The sequence below is a fragment of the Dendrobates tinctorius genome, unplaced genomic scaffold (genome assembly GCF_039654945.1).
Source record: "Dendrobates tinctorius isolate UK_male_01 unplaced genomic scaffold, ASM3965494v1 ptg000075l, whole genome shotgun sequence".
NCBI classification, from domain to species: Eukaryota; Metazoa; Chordata; class Amphibia; order Anura; family Dendrobatidae; genus Dendrobates; species Dendrobates tinctorius.
In genome coordinates, this window is record NW_027361743.1 from 8,533,039 (window position 1) to 8,556,640 (window position 23,602).

At 47.5% G+C, this 23,602-nt stretch overlaps 1 protein-coding gene across 1 annotated transcript in view; it reads right to left on the reverse strand.

The window, feature by feature from the left end:
- PIWIL4 (piwi like RNA-mediated gene silencing 4) overlaps nt 1-17,122 on the reverse strand; it is a 275,269-nt gene extending 258,147 nt beyond the window's left edge. Inside the window, exon 1 of the mRNA XM_073582971.1 lies at nt 16,971-17,122. Within this exon, the coding sequence (XP_073439072.1) occupies nt 16,971-17,061 (91 nt within the window). The 5' untranslated portion in view covers nt 17,062-17,122. The remainder of the gene's footprint in view (nt 1-16,970) is intronic.
- Between the last annotated feature and the right edge of the window lie 6,480 nt (nt 17,123-23,602).

Genomic DNA, 23,602 nt, shown 5'->3' on the forward strand with positions numbered 1-23,602 from the left:
GGAAAAAACGGCTACTGTAACGTTTTTTGTCTCCGGCGAAAAAGCCGGAAGCGCCGGATCCGGCGCTTCCAGCTTTTTGCTAAAATGAAAGTCTATGGGCGCCGGAATGCGCCGGATCCAGAAAAAGACGGATCCAGCCATCGGATCCGTTTTTTTTAAGTCTGCGCATGCTCAGATCCAATTGGCCAGCCTCCAGGAACAGAGACGGATCCAGCAAAAAAACGGATCCGTTTCTACAGTTCTCCAAAATTTATGCCGGATCCGTTTTTTCTAAAAAAAGCCGGATCCTGCCTGACGGCAAAAAACTGATGTGTGAAAGTAGCCTAACCTAAACCTATGGTGCGATACCGCTAACCACCACCGGGGACAGTCAAAACACCTTTGAACTCAACCAAAGTAAAAAAAGTTCACTTTGTGCTTTTAATACCGCCAGATCCAACACTGGATCATGACAATTACGGTGTGTAGACCCGCTAGCCTAAGACAAAACGCGCCTGAGGATAACAGTGAAAAGATACAATACTAGCCGAGGGAAGAAACGCGTTATCACCAGACTCATTCTTGGATCCAGGACTGGAACGGTCGATGCTTGCGCAGTTAGAGCCCACCCCTGTCTGAGGTGGGATACTTTCTCCCGGTCACGGTCAGAAGTCACATGTCTGAGCTGCTGGAGGCTTTACTCGGCGTCTGTAAGAATAGGTAAGTTCCGACAGATAAGGAGCTTATGGTAGTGTGGTAGCTCGAAGGCCCCTAAAGCAGGCTAGAACTTATAAACTACTATTTGCCAAACACTAAAGATAGACGGAACACACCGGCAGTAAAGATAGCTTCTGGCAAAAACTCCTGTGTAGCAACTCACACTTAGGGTACAGAACATGCCGCAGTAAAACCGCGACCATCAGTACCTAACACGAGAGAGTCTGACCCACCTGAAGGTGGAGTATCCAGATATGTTGCTACCAAGATCCGCACTGTGGGACAGAAATCCGTTCTGTTTGGACATGGTAGTGGTTACGTTTAACTGTTAACAAACCACAGATGTTATTGACAATGAAATATGTAGCCGAGAGGTGTCTGACTCACCTGAAAGCGACTTGTAACCGCGGCTGTAGCCCGCTATGAGCAATAAATACCGGCACCTCACCTCAAGTGGCGATTAGACGGGAGCTTAGGCAAAAGCTGCAAAAGACCGTGAGGGACGTGAGAGAGGACGCTTCTGACTCACCAGAAAACGGGACAGTATAGCCGGATCGGTATAGTTGATGGCCTCGGGTACGTTTGAGTTACCAGAGAGATGGCATGTATTGACTAAACAGGTCTGATAGAGGACTATTCAAGTGCTCGATAAGGGATAGAGTACTGCTGCAATAGAACGCGCGTCCGACTCACCTGAATACGGTACAGAACACCAGTACCACTGAAGCAGTCAACCCCAGACACGTCTCCACAGTAATACGGCCGTTTGACTACTGTACCTGGTAGGTGATGCGTCTGAAGCCTGGATAGCGGATATAGCCCAGCTGCAATCGGCTCTAAGTATCCTGTGTACAAATCAGAGTGGAGAGAACCCGGAGAAGGGTATAGGAGACCGTCATTTCTGAGTTGCGGGGAAGTCTAGGCCTGGATACCTGACATTAGGCAGAATAACGGCTTGTGTGTTGCGGTCTATGCCGGAATACCTGACGGCATTAGGCCGAATAACGGCTTCTGGCTGCGGTCTAGGTCTGAAAACCTGACGGCATTAGGCAGAATAACGGCTTGTGTGTTGCGGTCTAGGTCTGAAAACCTGACGGCATTAGGCAGAATAACGGCTTCTGTGATGCGATCTAGGTCTGGGTACCTGACGGCATTAGGCAGAATAACGGCTTCTGTGATGCGATCTAGGTCTGGGTACCTGACGACATTAGGCAGAATAATGGCTTCTGTGTTGCGGTCTAGGTCTGGATACCTGACGGCATTAGGCAGAATAACGGCTTCTGTGATGCGGTCTAGGTCTGGGTACCTGACGACATTAGGCAGAATAACGGCTTCTGTGATGCGGTCTAGGTCTGGATACCTGACGGCATTAGGCAGAATAACGGCTTCTGTGATGCGATCTAGGTCTGGGTACCTGACGACATTAGGCAGAATAATGGCTTCTGTGTTGCGGTCTAGGTCTGGATACCTGACGGCATTAGGCAGAATAACGGCTTCTGTGATGCGGTCTAGGTCTGGGTACCTGACGACATTAGGCAGAATAACGGCTTCTGTGATGCGGTCTAGGTCTGGGTACCTGACGGCATTAGGCAGAATAACGGCTTCTGTGTCGCGGTCTAGGTCTGGATACCTGACAACATCAGGTAGAATAATGGCTTCATGCGTAGTAAGCCGTGCCACGAAGTCTGTAGTAAAGTAGATACTGACCAGTCAATTCTTGTGACGGTAGAACAGTAGGCCTGGGATCAGAAAGAGACTAAACACCACTCTGTTGTGCGCCATGGTTCCAACTTCTGGAACAGCGAGTTGTGGTCAGCTTCTCTATCCACTGAGCCACAGCAGACAATTGCCAGATAACACGGACTTCTATTCAGCTAGAAGTCCGGCCCAAACACTGGAGACATGAAGAGAAAGAAGCAGCACCTTGTTCTGCTTATAGCAATATGAATCCAGCGTCCGGAGGGGGCTGCAGAAAATTGAAGGGCGAGTACCTAAGAGCCGTAAATATTGGAGTAGTTGCTATGCCAGGACCCCAACGTCTTTATGTGAAGCAATGGTTGAGACTTGCTCTGCCGAAAATCAAGGCACCTATCCGTAATGGCCGAAAAACACAACAACCGTGTGACAAAATCAGATCTCCGACAGACATACTGATGCACTAGAGATTGCGCGGCAGAAGATTACAATTACGCCAGTAAAATACACGACTCTAGAGTACTATTACGTCAGTGACTGTACAGCTCTAGAGTACAGTTACTTCAGAGACCGTACGGCTCCAGAAAAACCATCACGTTAGTGACTGTACGGCTCCAGAGACTGTGCGACCGGGTCAACTGGGGGCTCCTGGACAGTGGGAGGGGACCTGAGTGGAGGAATAGGAGAGTTAGACATGAGAACAATCCCACTAAGCGCTGACAGAAGGTTAGGGGACAGGACAGCAGAGGAGGGAGTCAGTCTGCAGTGCAGCTACTTACAGCAGATGTCCTGTAGGAGACATCCTGGCTGTAGAGAGAGACAGGCAGGTCCCATAGCTGGATGCGGCTCCCCTGTACCACAGCCGGAAAATGGCGTCTGCCAGAAGACGCAGGGCAGAACGCGCGCGCTGTGAGGGCGGCCAGAGCCCGGGAAGCCCGCTCTCAGCTAAACGCGGGGCCCGGAGGAGCAATATGGCGGCGGCTCCCATCCACAGTCTGAGGGTAGCGGGCGGAGCCTGACGCCACACAGGAAGAGGTGAGAGGAGGAAGAGGCGAGAGGAGGAAGAGGCGAGAGGAGGAACGGGCGGGAAAAAGCCCGCCCGGAGCCAAGAGGAAGGGGGGCGGAGTCAGCGCTGCAACTAGGCCCAAAATGAAGCCGGGACCTAGATTACAGCCGGCGGCCGCCGGAGCGGGAGGGGGGCCCGTGGAGGACACACAATAGCGCCAAAAGGGTCCCCACAGTGGCGCCAAGGTGCTAAAAGTGGCGCAAACAAAGCGCCATGACGCCGCTTAGACAGGCTGCACGGGGGCACAAAGAACAGGAAGCCTCTGTGTGCCAAAACCCCCTCTCTTCCCCAAAGGATCTGCAAGGCAGTGCTGAGGCCCCCGAAACCAGTCGGAAGGTATGAACTGCGCTAGCCACCCAAACCACTCTCTCTTTGAATAAAGGGGTTTTTTTTTTTTTTTTTTCCTCTCTTTCTCTTCTTCTTATCCCGTTTTCTTCACCTCTTCAGCAACTGGGGAGAAAAGAGGGAAAGTACCTCCCAAATCACGAAAATCGGACGTCCGGAATCCATGTTGCGGGACGTCCGTGTCTCCTCGACCGACAGGCTCTGGTGGGCGAGTGGGTGGGAGACGTAGGCAGGACCAGGTATTCTTTCTCTTGCGGGATCACCTACACACGCGTCTGTGTTAGGGATTTTGGGGTCCTGCCGTCCAGACATATGAGGATACGGGGTGGCAGTACACGCCGTACTCATAGTCTCTGTGTGGGAGTACAGTAGTGACCATTCACACTGTATCCCTCCGGGAACCTAAAAAGAAAACGACGCACATTGAGGTAGATAAGGGTCTACTAAAAGACCAGTGTCCACCTCCTACTGACACTAAGCTAAACTGAACATCCTACTTCCTGTCGGTGGGGTGTACACTGCGGAGGAGGAGCTAACTTTTATATTTGCATAGTGTCAGCCTCCTAGTGGCAGCAGCATACACCCATGGTTTCTGTGTCCCCCAATAAGGCGATAGAGAAAAGAGGACCAAATATAAACAGACCATGTATGGAAAAAGCACAATATCAAACTGACCAATACAGAATAACATACAGGGGGCTGTAGCTATAAAAAATATACCTGCACAGTGGGTCCACAATGGTAAGGGTTAAGGTGCTTCAACACGCCCCAAAGCGCGTTTCGGATGTGTTCCTTCGTTCCACTTTTTCCAGACATGGTCTGTTTATATATGGTCCTCTTTTTTAGACCTATACGTGACCAACATATAGCTCTCTGATATTTTTATGGGCCCTCCTCCATAATATAGCACAACGCAGTATAGAACTTAATAGTGCATTTCCCTAGTTATTTAATGTAGGTACATAGTGCACTATGGGATTAAATTTTGGCACGATTTTGAAGTAGAGATTTATATGCAAATAGCACTTTTGTGTTGCACATATCACTTTATTTTTACACTATTTAATAATAATAATAATAATAATAATCTTTATTTATATAGCGCCAACATATTCCGCAGCGCTTTACAGTTTAACAGTTTCAAAACACAAGTCATAAGTAACAACGCTAACAATACAATAATTAAAGCAAAATAAGACGAAATAAGACGACCCTGCTCGTGAGAGCGTACAATCTACAATGAGGTGAGGGAGATACAGAGTACAGGTGTGTATTTACAATGGTGTATTTACAATGAAGGTCCAGCCATCTTGCAGGAGTGAAGGATGGATGGAGATAGTGAATGGGCTACGCACGCACACTTACACAGAGAATGACTTTGATTAGTGAATGTGATAGGCCGCTCTGAACAGGTGTGTTTTGAGGGAGCGCCTAAAACTATGCAAATTGTGGATAGTCCTGATTTCTTGGGGTAGAGCATTCCAGAGGATAGGAGCAGCACGGGAGAAGTCTTGGAGTCGGGAGTGGGAGGTACGAATTAGTGCAGAGGTTAGTCGAAAGTCGTTTGCAGAGCGCAGCGATCGGCTAGGCCGATAGACAGAAATGAGAGAAGAGATGTAAGGGGGTGCCGCACTGTGGAGAGCTTTGTGGGTGAGAACAAGTACTTTGAATTGGATCCTATAATGAATGGGCAGCCAATGTAAGGACTGGCGAAGAGCGGACGCGTCCGAGTACCGATTACCCAGATGGACGATCCTGGCTGCTGCATTGAGTATGGACTGGAGAGGGGATAGTCGAGTGACGGGGAGGCCAATTAATAGAGCGTTGCAGTAATCCAGGCGAGAGTGGATCAATGCAACAGTGAGGGATTTTGTTGTTTCCATAGTGAGAAAAGGGCGGATTCTAGAGATGTTCTTTAGGTGTAAGCGGCAGGAGCGGGCAAGGGATTGTATATGGGATGTAAAGGAGAGATTGGTGTCAAACATAACACCCAGACAGCGCACCTGCTGCCGGGGTGTTATTGTGGTACCACCCACGGAGAAGGAAATGTCAGATTTAGGGAGGTTAGTAGACGGCGGGAGCAGAAGAAGTTCAGTTTTGGAGAGGTTGAGTTTCAGATAGAGAGCGGACATGATATTGGAGACTGCGGACAGACAGTCACTGGCGTTCTGTAGTACAGCGGGGGTAAGGTCGGGGGAAGACGCGTATAGTTGTGTGTCATCAGCATAAAGATGGTACTGAAAGCCAAATCTGCTGATGGTCTGTCCAATTGGGGCCGTGTAGAGAGAGAAAAGAAGGGGGCCAAGGACTGAGCCCTGAGGTACCCCGACAGCAAGAGGAAGAGGAGATGACGTGGAGCCAGAGAACAAAACACTGAAGGAGCGGTCAGAGAGATAGGAAGAGAACCAGGAGAGTGCAGTGTCCTTAATGCCTAGTGACTGGAGCCTAGAGAGTAGGAGATGGTGGTCAACAGTATCGAAAGCTGCAGATAGGTCAAGAAGAATGAGCAGAGAGTGGTCACCGTTACGTTTTGCTGTCAGAAGGTCATTGGTCACTTTGATGAGTGCAGTTTCAGTCGAATGTAGGGGGCAGAAGCCGGACTGTGAAGGGTCTAGAAGGGAGTGAATGGAGAGGTAACGGGTAAGGCGGGAGTAAACTAGGCATTCCAAAAGTTTAGAGATGAAGGGGAGATTGGAGACTGGTCTGTAGTTGTTTGTGCAGGATGGGTCGAGAGCAGGTTTCTTTAGTAGTGGAGTAACGATGGCGTGTTTGAAGGAGGATGGGAAAATGCCCGAGGAGAGGGAGAGATTAAAGATTGTAGTTAGGTGGGTTGTGACGACTGGAGAGAGAGACTGGAGGAGATGTGAGGGAATGGGGTCGGTAGTGCATGTAGTCGGACGAGAAGAAGAGAGGAGTCTGGAGACTTCTTCTTCTGTTATGGGATCAAATGTGGAGAGTGAGCCAGGGGAGATGTAGGAAGGGATGGGAGTCACAGCACTTGGTGGTTGGGAGCAGATTTCTTGACGGATATTATCTATTTTTTCTGTAAAGTGGGAGGCCAGGTCATCAGCACAAATGTCTGTGATAGGGGCTTGTGCTTTTGGCCTGAGGAGGGAGTGAAAAGTGTCAAAAAGTTTCTTGGGGTTGTTGGCTAGTGAGGAGATCAGGGTGGTGAAGTAGGTCTGTTTGGCAAGGTGAAGGGCAGCGTTATAGGTTCTTAACATAAATTTGAAGTGGATGAAGTCTTCTGGTGTGCGGGTTTTTCTCCATAGGCGTTCAGCACTCCTGGAGCATCGCTGGAGAAGTTGAGTTTGCGATGTGAGCCAGGGCTCTTTTACTCTGTGTTTGGAGGTTCTGAGGGTGAGGGGAGCTACTTGGTCAAGGGTGCTTCTAAGGGTGTCATTGTAGTGATGAACAGCCAGATTAGGACAGGAAAGAGAGGAGATTGGGGACAGAGATGAGTGTAGGGAATCTGAAAGTGTCTGAGGGTTAATAGCTTGTAGATTTCTGACTGTGTGGTAGGTAGGAATGAGCTGGGGTGGGCGAGGATTTGTGAGCGTGAAGGAGAGAATGTTGTGGTCAGAGAGTGGAAGCGGTGAGTTGTTTAGGTGGGAGATTGAACAGAGCCGGCAGAAGACCAGATCAAGGGTGTTACCGTCCTTATGTGTCTCAGAGGTTGAAAGCTGTGAGAGGCCTAGAGAGGTGGTTAGTGATAGAAGCTGGGATGCAGATGTGGAATTAGGGCTGTTAATGGGGATGTTGAAGTCTCCCAGGATGAGGGTTGGTAGTTCTGAGGACATGAAGTGTGGCAGCCAGGCTGAAAAGTGGTCAAGGAAGAGGGTGGGTGAGCCTGGGGGCCGGTATATGACCGCTACCCTGAGGGAGAGGGGACGGAAGAGCCTGATGGTGTGGACCTCAAAAGAAGGGAATAAGAGTGATGGGACTGGGGGGATGACCTGGAAAGTGCATTGTGGGGACAGGAGTATGCCAACTCCACCACCAGGTCTGTTTGTGGGTCTCAGGGAGTGAGAGAATTGTAAGCCACCGTAGGAAATGGCAGCAGGAGAGACAGTGTCAGAATCCTGAATCCAGGTTTCAGTGAGGGCCAACAGATTAAGAGAGTTGTTCAGAAAGTAGTTGTGTAGGAAAGGAAGCTTGTTACAAGCAGACCGTGGATTCCAGAGGGCACAATTAAAAGATTGAGATGAGGGAGTGCAAGTAATGTTAATCAGATTATTGTGGTTTCGATATGAGGTAGGGTAGGGGTCGAGGTTGGGGGATGGTGGACCAGGGTTGGGGGAGATGTCCCCTGAAATCAGTAGGAGAAGGAAGATAAAGAGCCAATAGTTGTTGGAATTGTAAGTAGTTTTTTTCTGTGATGTGTTTGGGCAAGATGGGCTGAGGTTTCTCAGGAAGGTGAGGAGTGTGTGGGAGCTGTACATGGGAGAGGGAAGTATAGAGGGGCTGATGTGTATGAGTCGTGATGGAGGGGGGAGAGGGTGATGAATGTGGATGGCAAGGGAACACAGGAGGATAAAAATAAAGCACATGGTTAAAGGGGAAGGCAAGGTGTGGGTTACCTGACTCCTGCCCTGACTAACTGCCATGTATAACTGCCGTTTTGCTGGATGCTTATCTTCTGTGATGCTTTGCTTATGGGATGCTTGCGTGCTGTACCCCACACTGCGTGCTTCCCCTTAGCAACTACTACATATATAGGCCACACTACAGGGTCAGGAGAGAGGGATTGTGGGAGATGGTTGGGTATAATTTGGCAGCTGGGGCCAGCACACCAGGGGATGGTTAGATGATCAAAGACACTAGACCAAGATGTGGCAAAATGCTATAGCACCTTCCACCTGATAAGATCTAGAAAGGCCCCAGTCACAGATCTAAAGCAGTAAGTATTACATATTTTACATATTTTACATATTACACTATTTTTCATTTTATATATTTTTGTGGTAGTTTAGTGGAAGATTTTTCACGGCTTTTGCACAAAAATTTTTTTTCAGCACTATAGTCACTACTTTCTGACTAGTTTATTAAGATCAATAGTACACATTTTTTGGCATATTATCTATATGAATTAGCACCTAACACTGTATATTTGCACACTTTTGTAATTTATTATCTATATCTTTTGTGCTTTATGTTAAATTCTTGAATCTTACTGATATTATACCTGTGTGCTATATTTTACATTGGGGCCAAGTCAAATTAGTTAATCTCTTTTTTACTGTGGGTTTTATCACATTGATATATTAACAAAGTTTGTATCTATAGAATTCTTATCGTGCTTTTTTAGTGTATACAGTGTCAAGCAATCTATTTATAATAAAGGTTTTTTATCAACAATTTTTTCTTTACGTCTTATTATTATTTTTTCATCTATATGGACTCAGTTCTGATTTATATATGGGACAGAATAAGCAGAGTCTTCTCATTTCAATAAAAGCCTGAGTGAATAATGACAGCTCTGTTTTACTGCTGGAGGCTTTACTATACTGGGAAATAATGATCATTTTACATGATGATAGATATAAAAAAAAAAAAACGATACATACCGCTAACAAAAAGTATTTAGTACTGGAGAAGCCTTTAAGAAACACATTTCAATATTTTATTTCTCTTTTTTTATGTGACTATCCATAGAAAAACATCCTGAAATACAAGTTTCCAAACTGGACATTAGTTTTGTCATAAAAGGCTTGTTCAAAGTGAAACCCAAAATATTCCACAGCACCCACCCACTCCATTCAAACTGGACAGTGGTTAGGAGGAGGGTCTATGGTGGTCCCTGCCATCATCTGACTGGTATACAGCATATATACAGCATGGGAAGCACTGAAGGGAGCACAAGGCATAGACAGAAGGCAGCGCTGACAGGCGCACATCTCTACACAGGCAGCTCTGGTGACCCAGGACGGGCGGAGGGAGCACGGCGGGGCACACAATATCATCTCTACTTTCTCTAGATTTGCATACACTTTGTCAGTGATGCAAAATCATCCGCACCTGGGACACCAGGAAACGCCCAGCAGCTGGGAGGAATATCTAGACATCTATTATCTCATATCTATTTATGTATCTATTATCTCATATCTATGTATCTATTATCTCATATCTATCATCTCATATCTATCTATTATCCCATATCTATCTATCTTCTCATATCTATCTATCCTCAAATCTATCTATTATCTATCCCATATCTATCTATACAAAAAACCTGACCAGCGCCTCCTATGTGTGAATAGGTGCAAGCTGTAGTGATTGCAAAATATGTATAAAAAAAAAAAAACACAGCAGCACTCTGTGAAAGTCAAGACATATAGTGTCAATGGAAATAACAACTTCCACCTGCATTGTCCCTCAGCAAGATGTAGAAAAAAGGGAAGAAAGTTCCAGCGCTAGGAATGGAAAATTAAAAATCCATTTTATTGTGCCAATGCATATTAAAATTCCAGCAGGTACAGCATATCAGTCGGATGACTGCAGAACAACGCGTTTCGACGCCTCAGGTCTTAATCATGTGAACATGATTAAGACCTGAGGCGTCGAAACGCGTTGTTCTGCAGTCATCCGACTGATATGCTGTACCTGCTGGAATTTTAATATGCATTGGCACAATAAAATGGATTTTTAATTTTTCATTCCTAGCGCTGGAACTTTCTTCCCTTTTTTCTACTATTGATTGACTGCCTAGTCAAATCCGTGCGCAGGATTTGGATCCTACCAGCAAGGCAGTGCGGTGAGCTGGATTAATCTGTTCTTTTACTCCATTTACCTCAGCAAGATGTACTTACAAGAAAAGCAATGGTTCTTAGCGCATAAATTGGCCAATTCATGTGTGCCCATCAACCACGGCAAGGTGACGCTTCTCTGATGGGCCTATCATAGCCTTTCCCTATCCTACTGTACATGCCACTTTCGGGCTATAAAGCCTACAATAATGGACAAACATGTCTCTCCTGGGCTGCAAGTCTACAATTTGAATGGGCAAGTAGAATTGGTTGAGAACACCTGCAGGTCAATGGGAGGAGTGCAGTGTCAGAGCAGGGGGAGTCACACCCTCCAAATTGGCTATGCAAAAAAACCTGACCAGCACCTCCGTGGTTGATGGGCTCACAACAAGGCGAGAGTCTGATATGTTGTGGTAGAGAGTTTCAGAGTTCCATTAGGGACGGATTGCAACAGATGGCCGTCCGTCGGAATTTCAGCGTCCGTCATCTGGATACAACAGACATAGTAACTTTTTTGTCTGCATTAAAAAGATGGCTGGTGACGGATCCGTCGCCATCCATCACTTGCTATAATGGACACCTATGGACGGCGGATCCATTACTGAAGGAATCCTGTGACGGATTCCGTTTTTTTAAAACTGAGCATACCCGGAAAAATTTCCATTCATTTACTTTAACCCCAAAAGGCGTTCTGGCACAGATCTCTCTCTCTCTTTTCCCAGAGTTCTGTTCCTTTAAATTTCATACACTGGCTGCTGCAACGAATCTATGCTCAGTTTAAAAAATAAAACAGAATCCGTCACTGGATTTCGCCAGTGACGGATCCGCCGTCCATAGGCATCCATTATAGCAGGTGACGGACAGCGACGGATCCGTCACCATCCTTCTTTTCAACGCAATGACTGGCAGTAACCTCTATGACGTCATCGCTGGTCACTGATGCTGCGCTTGCAGTAGCTCATTCACCAGTGGTTTCCATCCTGGACGGTCGCATCTTGGCACCATCCATGTTGAAAACTGTTTATCCCCCAGACATGGATTACGGCATGGGACAGAACGACGGACATGTGAGGGATATGGTTGTTTTTAATGTTTGTTTTATTACATGAGACGAGTGATTCAGTGGAATTAGGGGTTAGGTGAGTATGGCTGTGTTCACACACAGCGCTATTTTTCGCGTTTTTCCTGCGGATTTACCAAAAAATCCACTCAAAAAACGCTTAAAAGAAGCTTCCCATTCATTTTAATGCATTTTGCACTCTTTGTGCATATTGATGCGTTCTTTTCCGCAAAAAAAAAAAACCCGCTTCGCGGTAAAAAACGCAGCATGCTCATTAATTTCTAGGAAAATTCCACATTTCTATTTTTTATGTGTCTGGGGTTGCGCGGAAAATTTTCTGCATACGTGTGCACTTAGCCTATAACTATTTTTATTTAAAAATAACAGTGTTTTGTTTTATTTCAAATAAAATACTTTATTCTGGCTGTGTCTTTATTTACCAAATAACTATAGGATTAGTAATGGATAAGTGTCTTATAGACGCCTCTCCATTACTAATCCGTAGGTTTGATGTCACCTGACAACACAAAGGTAACATCAACCGCACAAATATGAACCCCACTTGTCACCGCTACAGGGCAAGTGGGAAGAGCCGGGCAAAGCTCCAGAGTTGAAGCATCTAATAGATGTACCTTTTCTAGGTGGCTGCGGGCTGCTATTTTTAGGCTGGGGCAGGGGGGGGGGGGCAATACCCTTACCAGCCTGAGAATACCAGCCCCCAGCTGTAAGTTTTGTCTGATTGGTTATTGGTTAACCCATGCCGTTGTTTTTTTTTTTTTTTCCATTTATTTATAGCGCAGGCGGTGACTGATGAATACTCCCATCTGCCCTCCCGCATGCTCTTATTGTTCTTAGTGGCAGCAGGTGTAGGCTGATGGGAGTAGTAGTAGTCCCATCAGCCGCCATCTGCTGTTGCTGTTATCAGTTGAATATAACTCATCATTCTCCTCTACTCGCGCTGATCAGAGGGGAATGATGAGTCGTTTTCAGCACCGGGCATCGGGGAATAGCGCTTACTGTCTTACTGTACCGCTGCTTCCCAAGTGCCGGTATATGTGATACTGATGCGGCACGCGGTTGCCACACGTATGTCACGAGTATTACACACACAGACACTATCTCTGCTACTGTTTTTTCCGGTACAGGAAATATCAGGATGTGTGAAACCAGCCTTAGGGTATGTGCACACGCTGCGGATTCTGCTGCGTTTCCGCAGCGTTTTTGGCTCTGCAGAAACGCAGCAGATTCTGCTGCGTTGTACAGTACCTTTATTTCCTATGGAAATCAAAAAAAGCTGTGCACATGCTGCGTTTTTTTCTGCGCGGTTTTGCTGCGGTTTACAATCCGCAGCATGTCAATTGTTTGGTGCAGAAGCGCTGCGGTTTTACACCTCATCCATTATGAGGTGTAAAACCGCAGGGCAAAACCGCAGAAAAAACGCAGATAATCCGCAGTTAAACCGCAGAAAAACCGCAGCACTTTGTCCTGCGGATTTCTTGCAGTTTTCTCTACAAAATCCGCAGAGACTAAAAACTACGTGTGCACATACCCTTATACAGCTAGGACCTGCTGCCGAGAGCAGCGACCAGAACCAGCTCTGACCACTGCTGTTTAAACATTTACATGCCGCTGTCCATCTCTGTCAGGGGCAATTAAGTCTCACAATTCTGCTTAGGAATTCGTTCGAAAATCCATCACGCACATCGCCACAGATGTGATCGCAGGGTGCTGCCGGGTTACGATGGGAGTGGGGGGGGGCCTCATTGCCGCCATCTTGGTACTCCCTGGACCTACAGCAACAGGTTGGGGACTTCATAGGAGACGGCCGTCACTATATACTGTAATACTGAGCCACTGCACGAGACAGTACAGGTGATCAAGTTACAAAATACCGTGTAAAATAAAAAACAAAGAAATGACAGACATCAAACAGCATGAAAGCTGTAATGGTACCGACTGTCCCATTTATAAATAAATAAAAAAACACAAAAAATAGGCTAATGCCCGATGTACGGGAGCAACACATGCGAAAAAATATGGAGTGCGCCCCGGAAATACCACAAGGACGAGAGATCGGCACAGAACTACCACAAGGACGAGAGATCGGCACAGAACTACCACAAGGACGAGAGATCGGCACAGAAATACCACAAGGACGAGAGATCGGCACAGAAAAGCCTCGAGGACGAGAGATCGGCACAGAACTGCCACAAGGACGAGAGATCGGCACAGAACTGCCACAAGGACGAGAGATCGGCACAGAACTACCACAAGGACGAGAGATCGGCACAGAACTACCACAAGGACGAGAGATCGGCACAGAACTACCACAAGGACGAGAGATCGGCACAGAACTACCACAAGGACGAGAGATCGGCACAGAACTACCACAAGGACGAGAGATCGGCACAGAAAAGCCTCGAGGACGAGAGATCGGCACAGAACTGCCACAAGGACGAGAGATCGGCACAGAACTACCACAAGGACGAGAGATCGGCACAGAAATACCACAAGGACGAGAGATCGGCACAGAACTACCACAAGGACGGGAGATCAGCACAGAACTACCACAAGGACGAGAGATCGGCACAGAAAAGCCTCGAGGACGAGAGATCGGCACAGAACTGCCACAAGGACGAGAGATCGGCACAGAACTGCCACAAGGACGAGAGATCGGCACAGAACTGCCACAAGGACGAGAAATCGGCACAGAACTGCCACAAGGACGAGAAATCGGCACAGAACTGCCACAAGGACGAGAAATCGGCACAGAACTACCACAAGGACGAGAGATCGGCACAGAACTACCACAAGGACGGGAGATCGGCACAGAACTGCCACAAGGACGAGAGATCGGCACAGAACTGCCACAAGGACGAGAGATCGGCACAGAACTACCACAAGGACGAGAGATCGGCACAGAAAAGCCTCGAGGACGAGAGATCGGCACAGAACTACCACAAGGACGAGAGATCGGCACAGAACTACCACAAGGACGAGAGATCGGCACAGAACTGCCACAAGGACGAGAAATCGGCACAGAACTGCCACAAGGACGAGAGATCGGCACAGAACTGCCACAAGGATGAGAGATCGGCACAGAACTGCCACAAGGACGAGAGATCGGCACAGAAATACCACAAGGACGAGAGATCGGCACAGAACTGCCACAAGGACGAGAGATCGGCACAGAAATACCACAAGGACGAGAGATCGGCACAGAAAAGCCTCGAGGACGAGAGATCGGCACAGAACTGCCACAAGGACGAGAGATCGGCACAGAACTGCCACAAGGACGAGAGATCGGCACAGAACTGCCACAAGGACGAGAGATCGGCACAGAACTGCCACAAGGACGAGAGATCGGCACAGAACTACCACAAGGACGAGAGATCGGCACAGAACTACCACAAGGACGAGAGATCGGCACAGAACTACCACAAGGACGAGAGATCGGCACAGAAAAGCCTCGAGGACGAGAGATCGGCACAGAAAAGCCTCGAGGACGAGAGATCGGCACAGAACTACCACAAGGACGAGAGATCGGCACAGAAATACCACAAGGACGAGAGATCGGCACAGAACTACCACAAGGACGAGAGATCGGCACAGAACTACCACAAGGACGAGAGATCGGCACAGAAAAGCCTCGAGGACGAGAGATCGGCACAGAAAAGCCTCGAGGACGAGAGATCGGCACAGAACTGCCACAAGGACGAGAAATCGGCACAGAACTACCACAAGGACGAGAGATCGGCACAGAACTACCACAAGGACGAGAGATCGGCACAGAAAAGCCTCGAGGACGAGAGATCGGCACAGAACTGCCACAAGGACGAGAGATCGGGACAGAACTGCCACAAGGACGAGAGATCGGCACAGAACTGCCACAAGGACGAGAGATCGGCACAGAACTGCCACAAGGACGAGAGATCGGCACAGAACTGCCACAAGGACGAGAGATCGGCACAGAAATACCACAAGGACGAGAGATCGGCACAGAAATACCACAAGGACGAGAGATCGGCACAGAAAAGCCTCGAGGACGAGAGATCGGCACAGAACTGCCACAAGGACGAGAGATCGGGACAGAACTGCCACAAGGACGAGAGATCGACACAGAACTGCCACAAGGACGAGAGATCGGCACAGAACTGCCACAAGGACGAGAGATCGGCACAGAACTGCCACAAGGACGAGAGATCGGCACAGAAATACCACAAGGACGAGAGATCGGCACAGAAAAGCCTCGAGGACGAGAGATCGGCACAGAACTGCCACAAGGACGAGAGATCGGCACAGAACTGCCACAAGGACGAGAGATCGGCACAGAACTACCACAAGGACGAGAGATCGGCACAGAACTACCACGAGGACGAGAGATCGGCACAGAACTACCACGAGGACGAGAGATCGGCACAGAACTGCCACAAGGACGAGAGATCGGCACAGAACTACCACAAGGACGAGAGATCGGCACAGAACTACCACAAGGACGAGAGATCGGCACAGAACTACCACAAGGACGGGAGATCGGCACAGAACTACCACAAGGACGAGAGATCGGCACAGAACTACCACAAGGACGAGAGATCGGCACAGAACTACCACAAGGACGAGAGATCGGCACAGAAAAGCCTCGAGGACGAGAGATCGGCACAGAACTGCCACAAGGACGAGAGATCGGCACAGAACTGCCACAAGGACGAGAGATCGGCACAGAACTACCACAAGGACGAGAGATCGGCACAGAACTACCACGAGGACGAGAGATCGGCACAGAACTACCACGAGGACGAGAGATCGGCACAGAACTGCCACAAGGACGAGAGATCGGCACAGAACTACCACAAGGACGAGAGATCGGCACAGAACTACCACAAGGACGAGAGATCGGCACAGAACTACCACAAGGACGGGAGATCGGCACAGAACTACCACAAGGACGAGAGATCGGCACAGAACTACCACAAGGACGAGAGATCGGCACAGAAAAGCCTCGAGGACGAGAGATCGGCACAGAAATACCAGACTCCATTATTGGGAGGAAAAAAGGAGAAGAGAAAGAAAAAAGAAAAGTGCAAAAGTGAAAAATAGCGGCGTCGTGAAGGGGTTAAATCTAATGGCGGCCCACAATGCACTGCACCGATATAGGGAGCCATACAGGAACACAAGCTGCAGAAAATAATCCATAAATCCATGTGTTACACCAGTGCACGGACGCCTCCCTGCAGAGCAATGCACCGCCAGCATATAGCGCCGTGTTACAGGAGGGGGCACTACAAGTGTCAGCATGCCCTGCAGCCCCACTACAGGACATACACGGTACACACAGTGCAGTGATGTAACCGGCAGCGCTCACCGTCCACTCCCGTCCCGTGTTTCCCGCCTTGAGATGCGACGCACGAGTCACAGGAGAGGAAAAAATCAGCTAAGGCACGTGTACCGCGCATGCGTCATCTCCAACACACTGCCCCTGAGCTTCTCTGCAGCGGGGGAGAGAGCTCCCCTGCTGGTGACTGGGTGTAATGGCACAGGCTCACTGCCGGCGTCTAGGATCGGTGACTGAGGGGATTCACAGCAGCGGCTGAAGCCGAGGAGCAGCCCCGTAATAACGCGCAACCCGGGGGCATGGCGGCCCTCCAGTGTGGCGGTGTGACCCCGCTGCTGAGCAGCTGCCCCTTTATGACTGTGCCTGTGGCCGGTCGGTAATTTTACAATACGCTGCAATATTGCAAGAATTCGCAGGTTCAATCTCAAGGGACCGATAAAAAAAGCTAAAATAATAAAATAAATAAAAAATATAATATTTCCCCCCAACTCTCTTTTCCAAGAATGTATATAACGTGTAAACAATAAATAAAGGTACATTAATAATCCCAGTTACAGCACTATCAACCAGAAAATAATAAAGCAATAACTCATGGAAGGCGGGAAGGCAAATAGAGACGCAAAGCCGGGGACAATGGCGTGTAGAGCTGCCGGAGCCGGCCCGGTACATAATGTCCCAGAGGTTCTCAGCTGGGTTCAGATCCGGGGAACGTCAGGGGCGTGCCGTCCGTCAGTGGCGTCATCACCCAGGATCTGACCGTACACTCTGCCCACATGAGGCCGGGCGTGGCCCTGCACCAGGAGGGACCGCCGCCCGCTGCACCAGGAGGTCTCATGATGTCTCTGAGGATTTCACCCCAGTACCTAACAGCAGTCAGGGACCGCGGGCAGTCATGTGGAGGTGTGTGCCATCCCGCAAGGATACCCCTCCCAGACCTTCAGTGACCGGCCACCAAACTGGTCATGTTGGGATAATGACATTCATCCCAGCATCTCCAGAGTCCTTCATGTCTGTGCTCATATGTGAAGAAGCTCCAATGGCTGCTTTCCAGTTCTGGTGTTCCCAGGCGAATGCCAATCGAGCACATGTCCCACCACGGGACATTGGGTCCTCATGCTACCATAGAGTCTATTTCGGACAGATTGACCAGAAATATGCACACCATTATATGACGGAGGTAGTTTTGAAGGGATCCTGCTGTTCCATCTCGCACAAATGAGCAGACATCCATCCTGCTGCTAGGCCGATGACCTTCTGCAGTCCAATCCGGCCTTCCACATGTCCTGGCAGCTACTCCATGCTCTTGAGACTTTTCTGACAGACACAGCAAACCTTTTGGCATCACATCCATGTGCCATCCTGGAGGCGCTGGATACCTGTGCACCCGGAAGGGGCTGCAGGTACGGCCTCATGCTACCTGTAGACACTAGAGAATTAGCAAAATATAAAACTAGAGGAGAATCAGTCAGAAAGGAGATGTCAAAAGTAATTGTCTGTGGCCACCGTCTGCACCGTTCCCTTTCTATTGTTCCTCTCCAGTGCACCACTTGTCACTTTTATTTACACCAATGAAGGCATGGGTGTAGCAATGGTAGTCTCGAAGGGTGCAGCTGGGCCGGTGGAGTCAGTGGGCCCACTGAGACCAGTGCTGTGTTCAGCTGAATGTGTGTCCACAAATGTACATTCAGCTGAAGTGCCAGGACGAGGGACATTATTACAGGAAGGGGCCCTGGATAGGGGACATTATTACAGGATTGTGCAATAATGGGGGATATTATTACACGATGAGGGACAGAACTGGGGACATTAATACAGGAAGCGTCCAGGTCATGGGACATTATTACAGGAAGTGGCTCAGGACAGGGAACAACATTACAGAATGGCGACCCAGACAGGGAACATTATTACAGAATGGGGGCCGAGGATGGAGGACATTATTATAGGATGGGGGTCAGGATGGGGGACATTATTACAAGAAAGAGCTCAGTAAGGGGAAAATTGTTACAGGAAGGGACCAGGATGGGGGACTTTATTACAGGATGGGGGGAATTATTACAGGAAAGGTCCAGGGCGAGGGACATTATTACAGGAAGGGGCCCTGGATAGGGGACATTATTACAGGAAGGGGCCCTGGATAGGGGACATTATTACAGGATTGTGCAAGAATGGGGGATATTATTACACGATGAGGGACAGAACTGGGGACATTAATACAGGAAGGGTCCAGGTCAGGGGACATTATTACAGGAAGTGGCTCAGGACAGGGAACAACATTACAGAATGGCGACCCAGACAGGGGACATTATTACAGAATGGGGGCCGAGGATGGAGGACATTATTATAGGATGGGGGTCAGGAAGGGGGACATTATTACAAGAAAGAGCTCAGTAAGGGGAAAATTGTTACAGGAAGGGACCAGGATGGGGGACTTTATTACAGGATGGGGGGAATTATTACAGGAAGGGTCCAGGGCGAGGGACATTATTTCAGAATGGAGGCTAGGAGGGGGAGCAGTATCACAGGATACGAGCCAGGACAGGGATTGTTATACAGGATATGGGCCATGACGGGGCACATTATTACATTATGAAGGCCACAATCATGAACATTATTACAGGATGAAGGCCACGACAAGGCACATTATTAAAGAAAGGGAGCAGGATGGAGGGCATTTTTACAGGGTCCCGTACATCTGACTAATACGCCGGTGGGGCCCAGGTCCCAGTTTTGCACGGGGTCCCATAGAAGTCTAGTTACCTCGCTGAATGAAGTTGACAACGGTTTACAATCACTTCTGCCTCCTCACTGCACAGATTGATATCCCTTCAATATTATTGACTTGCGGTCATACTGTGAGGTGCAAGTGCACCCAGAATTTTGGGGGGACATTGTACATGAGAAACGCGTAGGGGCGCACTGTGGTATCCCCTTCCACGGTGCCGAGGAAAAGAACCGGAACGAAAGTGTTCTAATGCATCTATGAGCTTCTACAACCAGCAGGTGAGAAAAAGGAAGGTCTCCGGGGACGCATTGATGTAATGTCTTCTAATGCCCGTGTTTGCTTTATACCTTCATTTATGATGCATGCCCCTTTGTGGAGCGGTATACATCGCTGTCATAAAAGCTGTCTCCATGACTATTTATCAGCTGGCTTTTATAATCAACTCACGCTCCTGGCAGTAAATCAGAGAGGTTCATCTCCGAATATAAAAGGCACATGGCATGCTTCAGCTCTCCATCTATTCCCCTCCATAACAAACACAGCCGAAGCCCGACCATCCATCAGACACACACAATAAACAGGCGGCCAACGTACATATTGTACCAGCTAAAAATTCTGCCATTTACCCATGCAGAAAGACATGCAAACGCGTAGGGTAAAAGTCCGTAGTTATCATTATGACCACAATCTAATAAACAGGAGGGTGGCGGTGGGACATGGCGGCTGCCACACCGGAGCCTCATCTCTATGCACGTAAGAAATCAAGAGATGCGGACTAGTATATAGAATCTTTTTATGGACCAGATGTGCTACAGATAGAACAATAAATTCAACTTCTGAAGTTCCAGAATGTGCCTAAAGAATAAATAAAAAAAACATCAAACTCCGGTAATGGTTATCTTCATCTTTGGTTATGATACTTATCCCCTTTCCCCCATGTACTAGAATGAATTTGTGACTTTTTGAAAGGAATTCTGTTACCTGGTTTATTACTGGAAGTGGTTCAGGATGGGGGACATTATACCAGGAAAAGGGGGGACATTATACCAGGAAAAGGCCCAGGATGGAAGACACTATTCCAGGAACGGGCCCAGAATGGAGGATATTATTACAGGAAGGGGCCAGGATGGGGAACATTATACAAGGAAGGGGCCCAGAATGGGGTATATTATCAGAAGGTGACAGGATGGAGAACATTATACCAGAAAAAGGCCCAGGATGGAAGACATTATACATGAAAGGGGCCGAGAGTGGATTATATTATTACAGGAAGGGGCCAGGATGGGGAACATTATACAAGGAAGGGGCCCAGAATGGGGTTATGTTATTATCGGAAGGGGACAGAATGGGGAACATTATACCAGGAAAAGGCCCAGGATAGAAGACATTATACATGAAAGGGGCCGAGAATGGAGGATATTATTACAAGAAGGAGCCAGGATGGGGAACTTTATACAAGGAAGGGGCCCAGAATGGGGTATTTTATCGGAAGGGGACAGGATGGGGAACATTATACCAGGAAAAGGCCCAGGATGGAAGACATTATACCTAAAAGTGGCCCAGAATGTGGGATATTATTACAGGAAGGGGACAGGATGAGGAACATCATTACAGGAAGAGGCCAGGATGGAGGACACTATTGCAGGAAGGGGGCACAGCTAGGGGAACATTACAGGAGGGGGACATTGTTACATGAGAGGGCGAACACATATGTCTTCACAGGATCCGGAACGCTACAAGGGCCCATATATCTGACGAACATGCAGGGGGGATCCAGGTCCAAATTTTACACCACGGCCCATCAGACACTAGTTACGCCACTGCTGACATGCCTAAGCTTGTATACTTAATACTTAGCGCATAAATTGGCCAATTCATGTATACCCAGCAGCCACGATAAGGCGATTCTCGTTGCCAGGGACCTAATGACAATCCTCTCTTAGACAGTCTACATCTCTCTGGGAACCTCATGTGAATCCACTCTTATACTGAAATCTATATCTTTATGGAGGGGTAGGGTCTTGTTGCAATTAAAAACGCCTGAAGCTAAGGGGCGGAGTGCTCAGTCAGAAGGCTAATACCAATATCAAAAAACTGACCGTCACATCCAGACATAAATCAAGTCAGAGCAGGTGCTTATTGGCCAATTTATGCGCTAAGCATTCTCAATTTTCCATATTTCTAGCGCAGTAATGCAATTCAATTTTCATATTTCATGTCTGCATGCTGTAGCGCTACAGAGTGCTGCCTTATTTTGATTGTATTTGCGTTGGCGACTAGGTAGGCACCTGTTCAGACCTGAATTATCTTTACAACAGTCCAATAATACCTTAGGCTAATTTCACACTAGCGTTTTGAGGCGCAGCGCATGCTTGCCGTGAAGCTCCGCCCCCTGCCGCTCCTCCTCTGGTCAGCTCCGCCTATGGGTGCTGACCTGCTCCAAACGCATCGTGTTGCATGCACCAGCAAAAGCATACCTGCACACAGCCTGCATACCCAATGCTAAAGATAGAGTACGCAGGTCGCATGCAGCGTCCTGCGCCCATAGGCGGAGCTGACGGGAGGAGGCGTGGCAGGGGCGGAGCTTCACGGCAAGAGTGCGCTGCGCCTCAAAACGCTAGTGTGAAACCAGCCTTACAAATCACGATGATGAAACCGATGAAACCTGTTGTAACAAAAGTTGTGGTGCAAAAAAACTATTAGAAGACCTACTAGAGAATCAAGAATTAATTAGGACTAATGAAAAAATACAAAAAGAATTATTCTTACACAGTTTACACTGCATGGAAAATCAATCATATTGTAATATTAAGTCCAACCGCTTATTTAAACCTAGCAGTACTCTGGTCAACCGTTTAAATATCCAATAGGATTCACGGTTCAAAACCTTATGCCTAAAATCCCCCCCTCTGTGTGTATTAAATACTTTTTCTATTGCAGTGACTTTTAAGGTGTTTGCATTATCAGCATGTAGCATGTGCTAACTTGCAGTGCTTAGATACAGCCGTAATACTGTGAGTAGCCACATTCGCAGCTTCAGAAAGATGTTTCCTAATTCTTCTTTTTAATGGACCAATTGTACACCCCACATCTTGTAGACTACATGTAACACACTCTATGAGGTAGATTACACCCTCAGAATTACAGTTCACATAACTCCTAATAGGGTAAGATATACCCGTCACCTCTGAAGAAAATGCATTAGTTTGAAGAAGCCAACGGCAAAACGCGCGTTGGGGTGTGGGGAGTCCACTCATCTACTTAATTAAAATATTAGTATGTGAACTTTATTTAACCTATTTTTCTCTCCCCATTGTTGGGTTTATGCCTTTTGGCTGAGGAGCATATTAATGGGTTTCTGTTCATTGGCAGTGAGAATCTTATTTTAAGTGTTGTGGTGGTGGACGTTGATATTAGATATTATGATCCATTATATGATATCTTTATATTATTTATAATTGGAATTATTCAGTTCCCCCTCCTTTTCTGCTTTTTTGAGTTACACCCTTGTTCTGACACTGTGTTCCCTGCCATATTTATATATATTTTTTTGCCCCAATTTTTTAGCTACTTACATTCTCTAGTATATTGATGCACTTTGTGGCACTCCCCTTTGAGGCACTCTGTTGTTGTTTTTTTTATTTTTTTGTGATTGGTTTTTGATTATTATTAATAAAGTTGTAAATATTTTGAGGATCACTTAATTTTTTTCTGGAGCTACCAGGCACCAGAGTTTGGGGTTGCCATGTAGAATAGGAATATATTTTTAATGATATTAGTGATAGCGTAGTATTGAGGACTAAATTCAGCAGTAAAATTTATTGAAAACGAAACAAGATTATTAAAAAAATTATCAGTATGTTTTTTACACATTACTGTAGAAGAATGCTCCGAATTATTATTATTATTACAATTTAAGAGAGAGTTTCTATTTATTTTG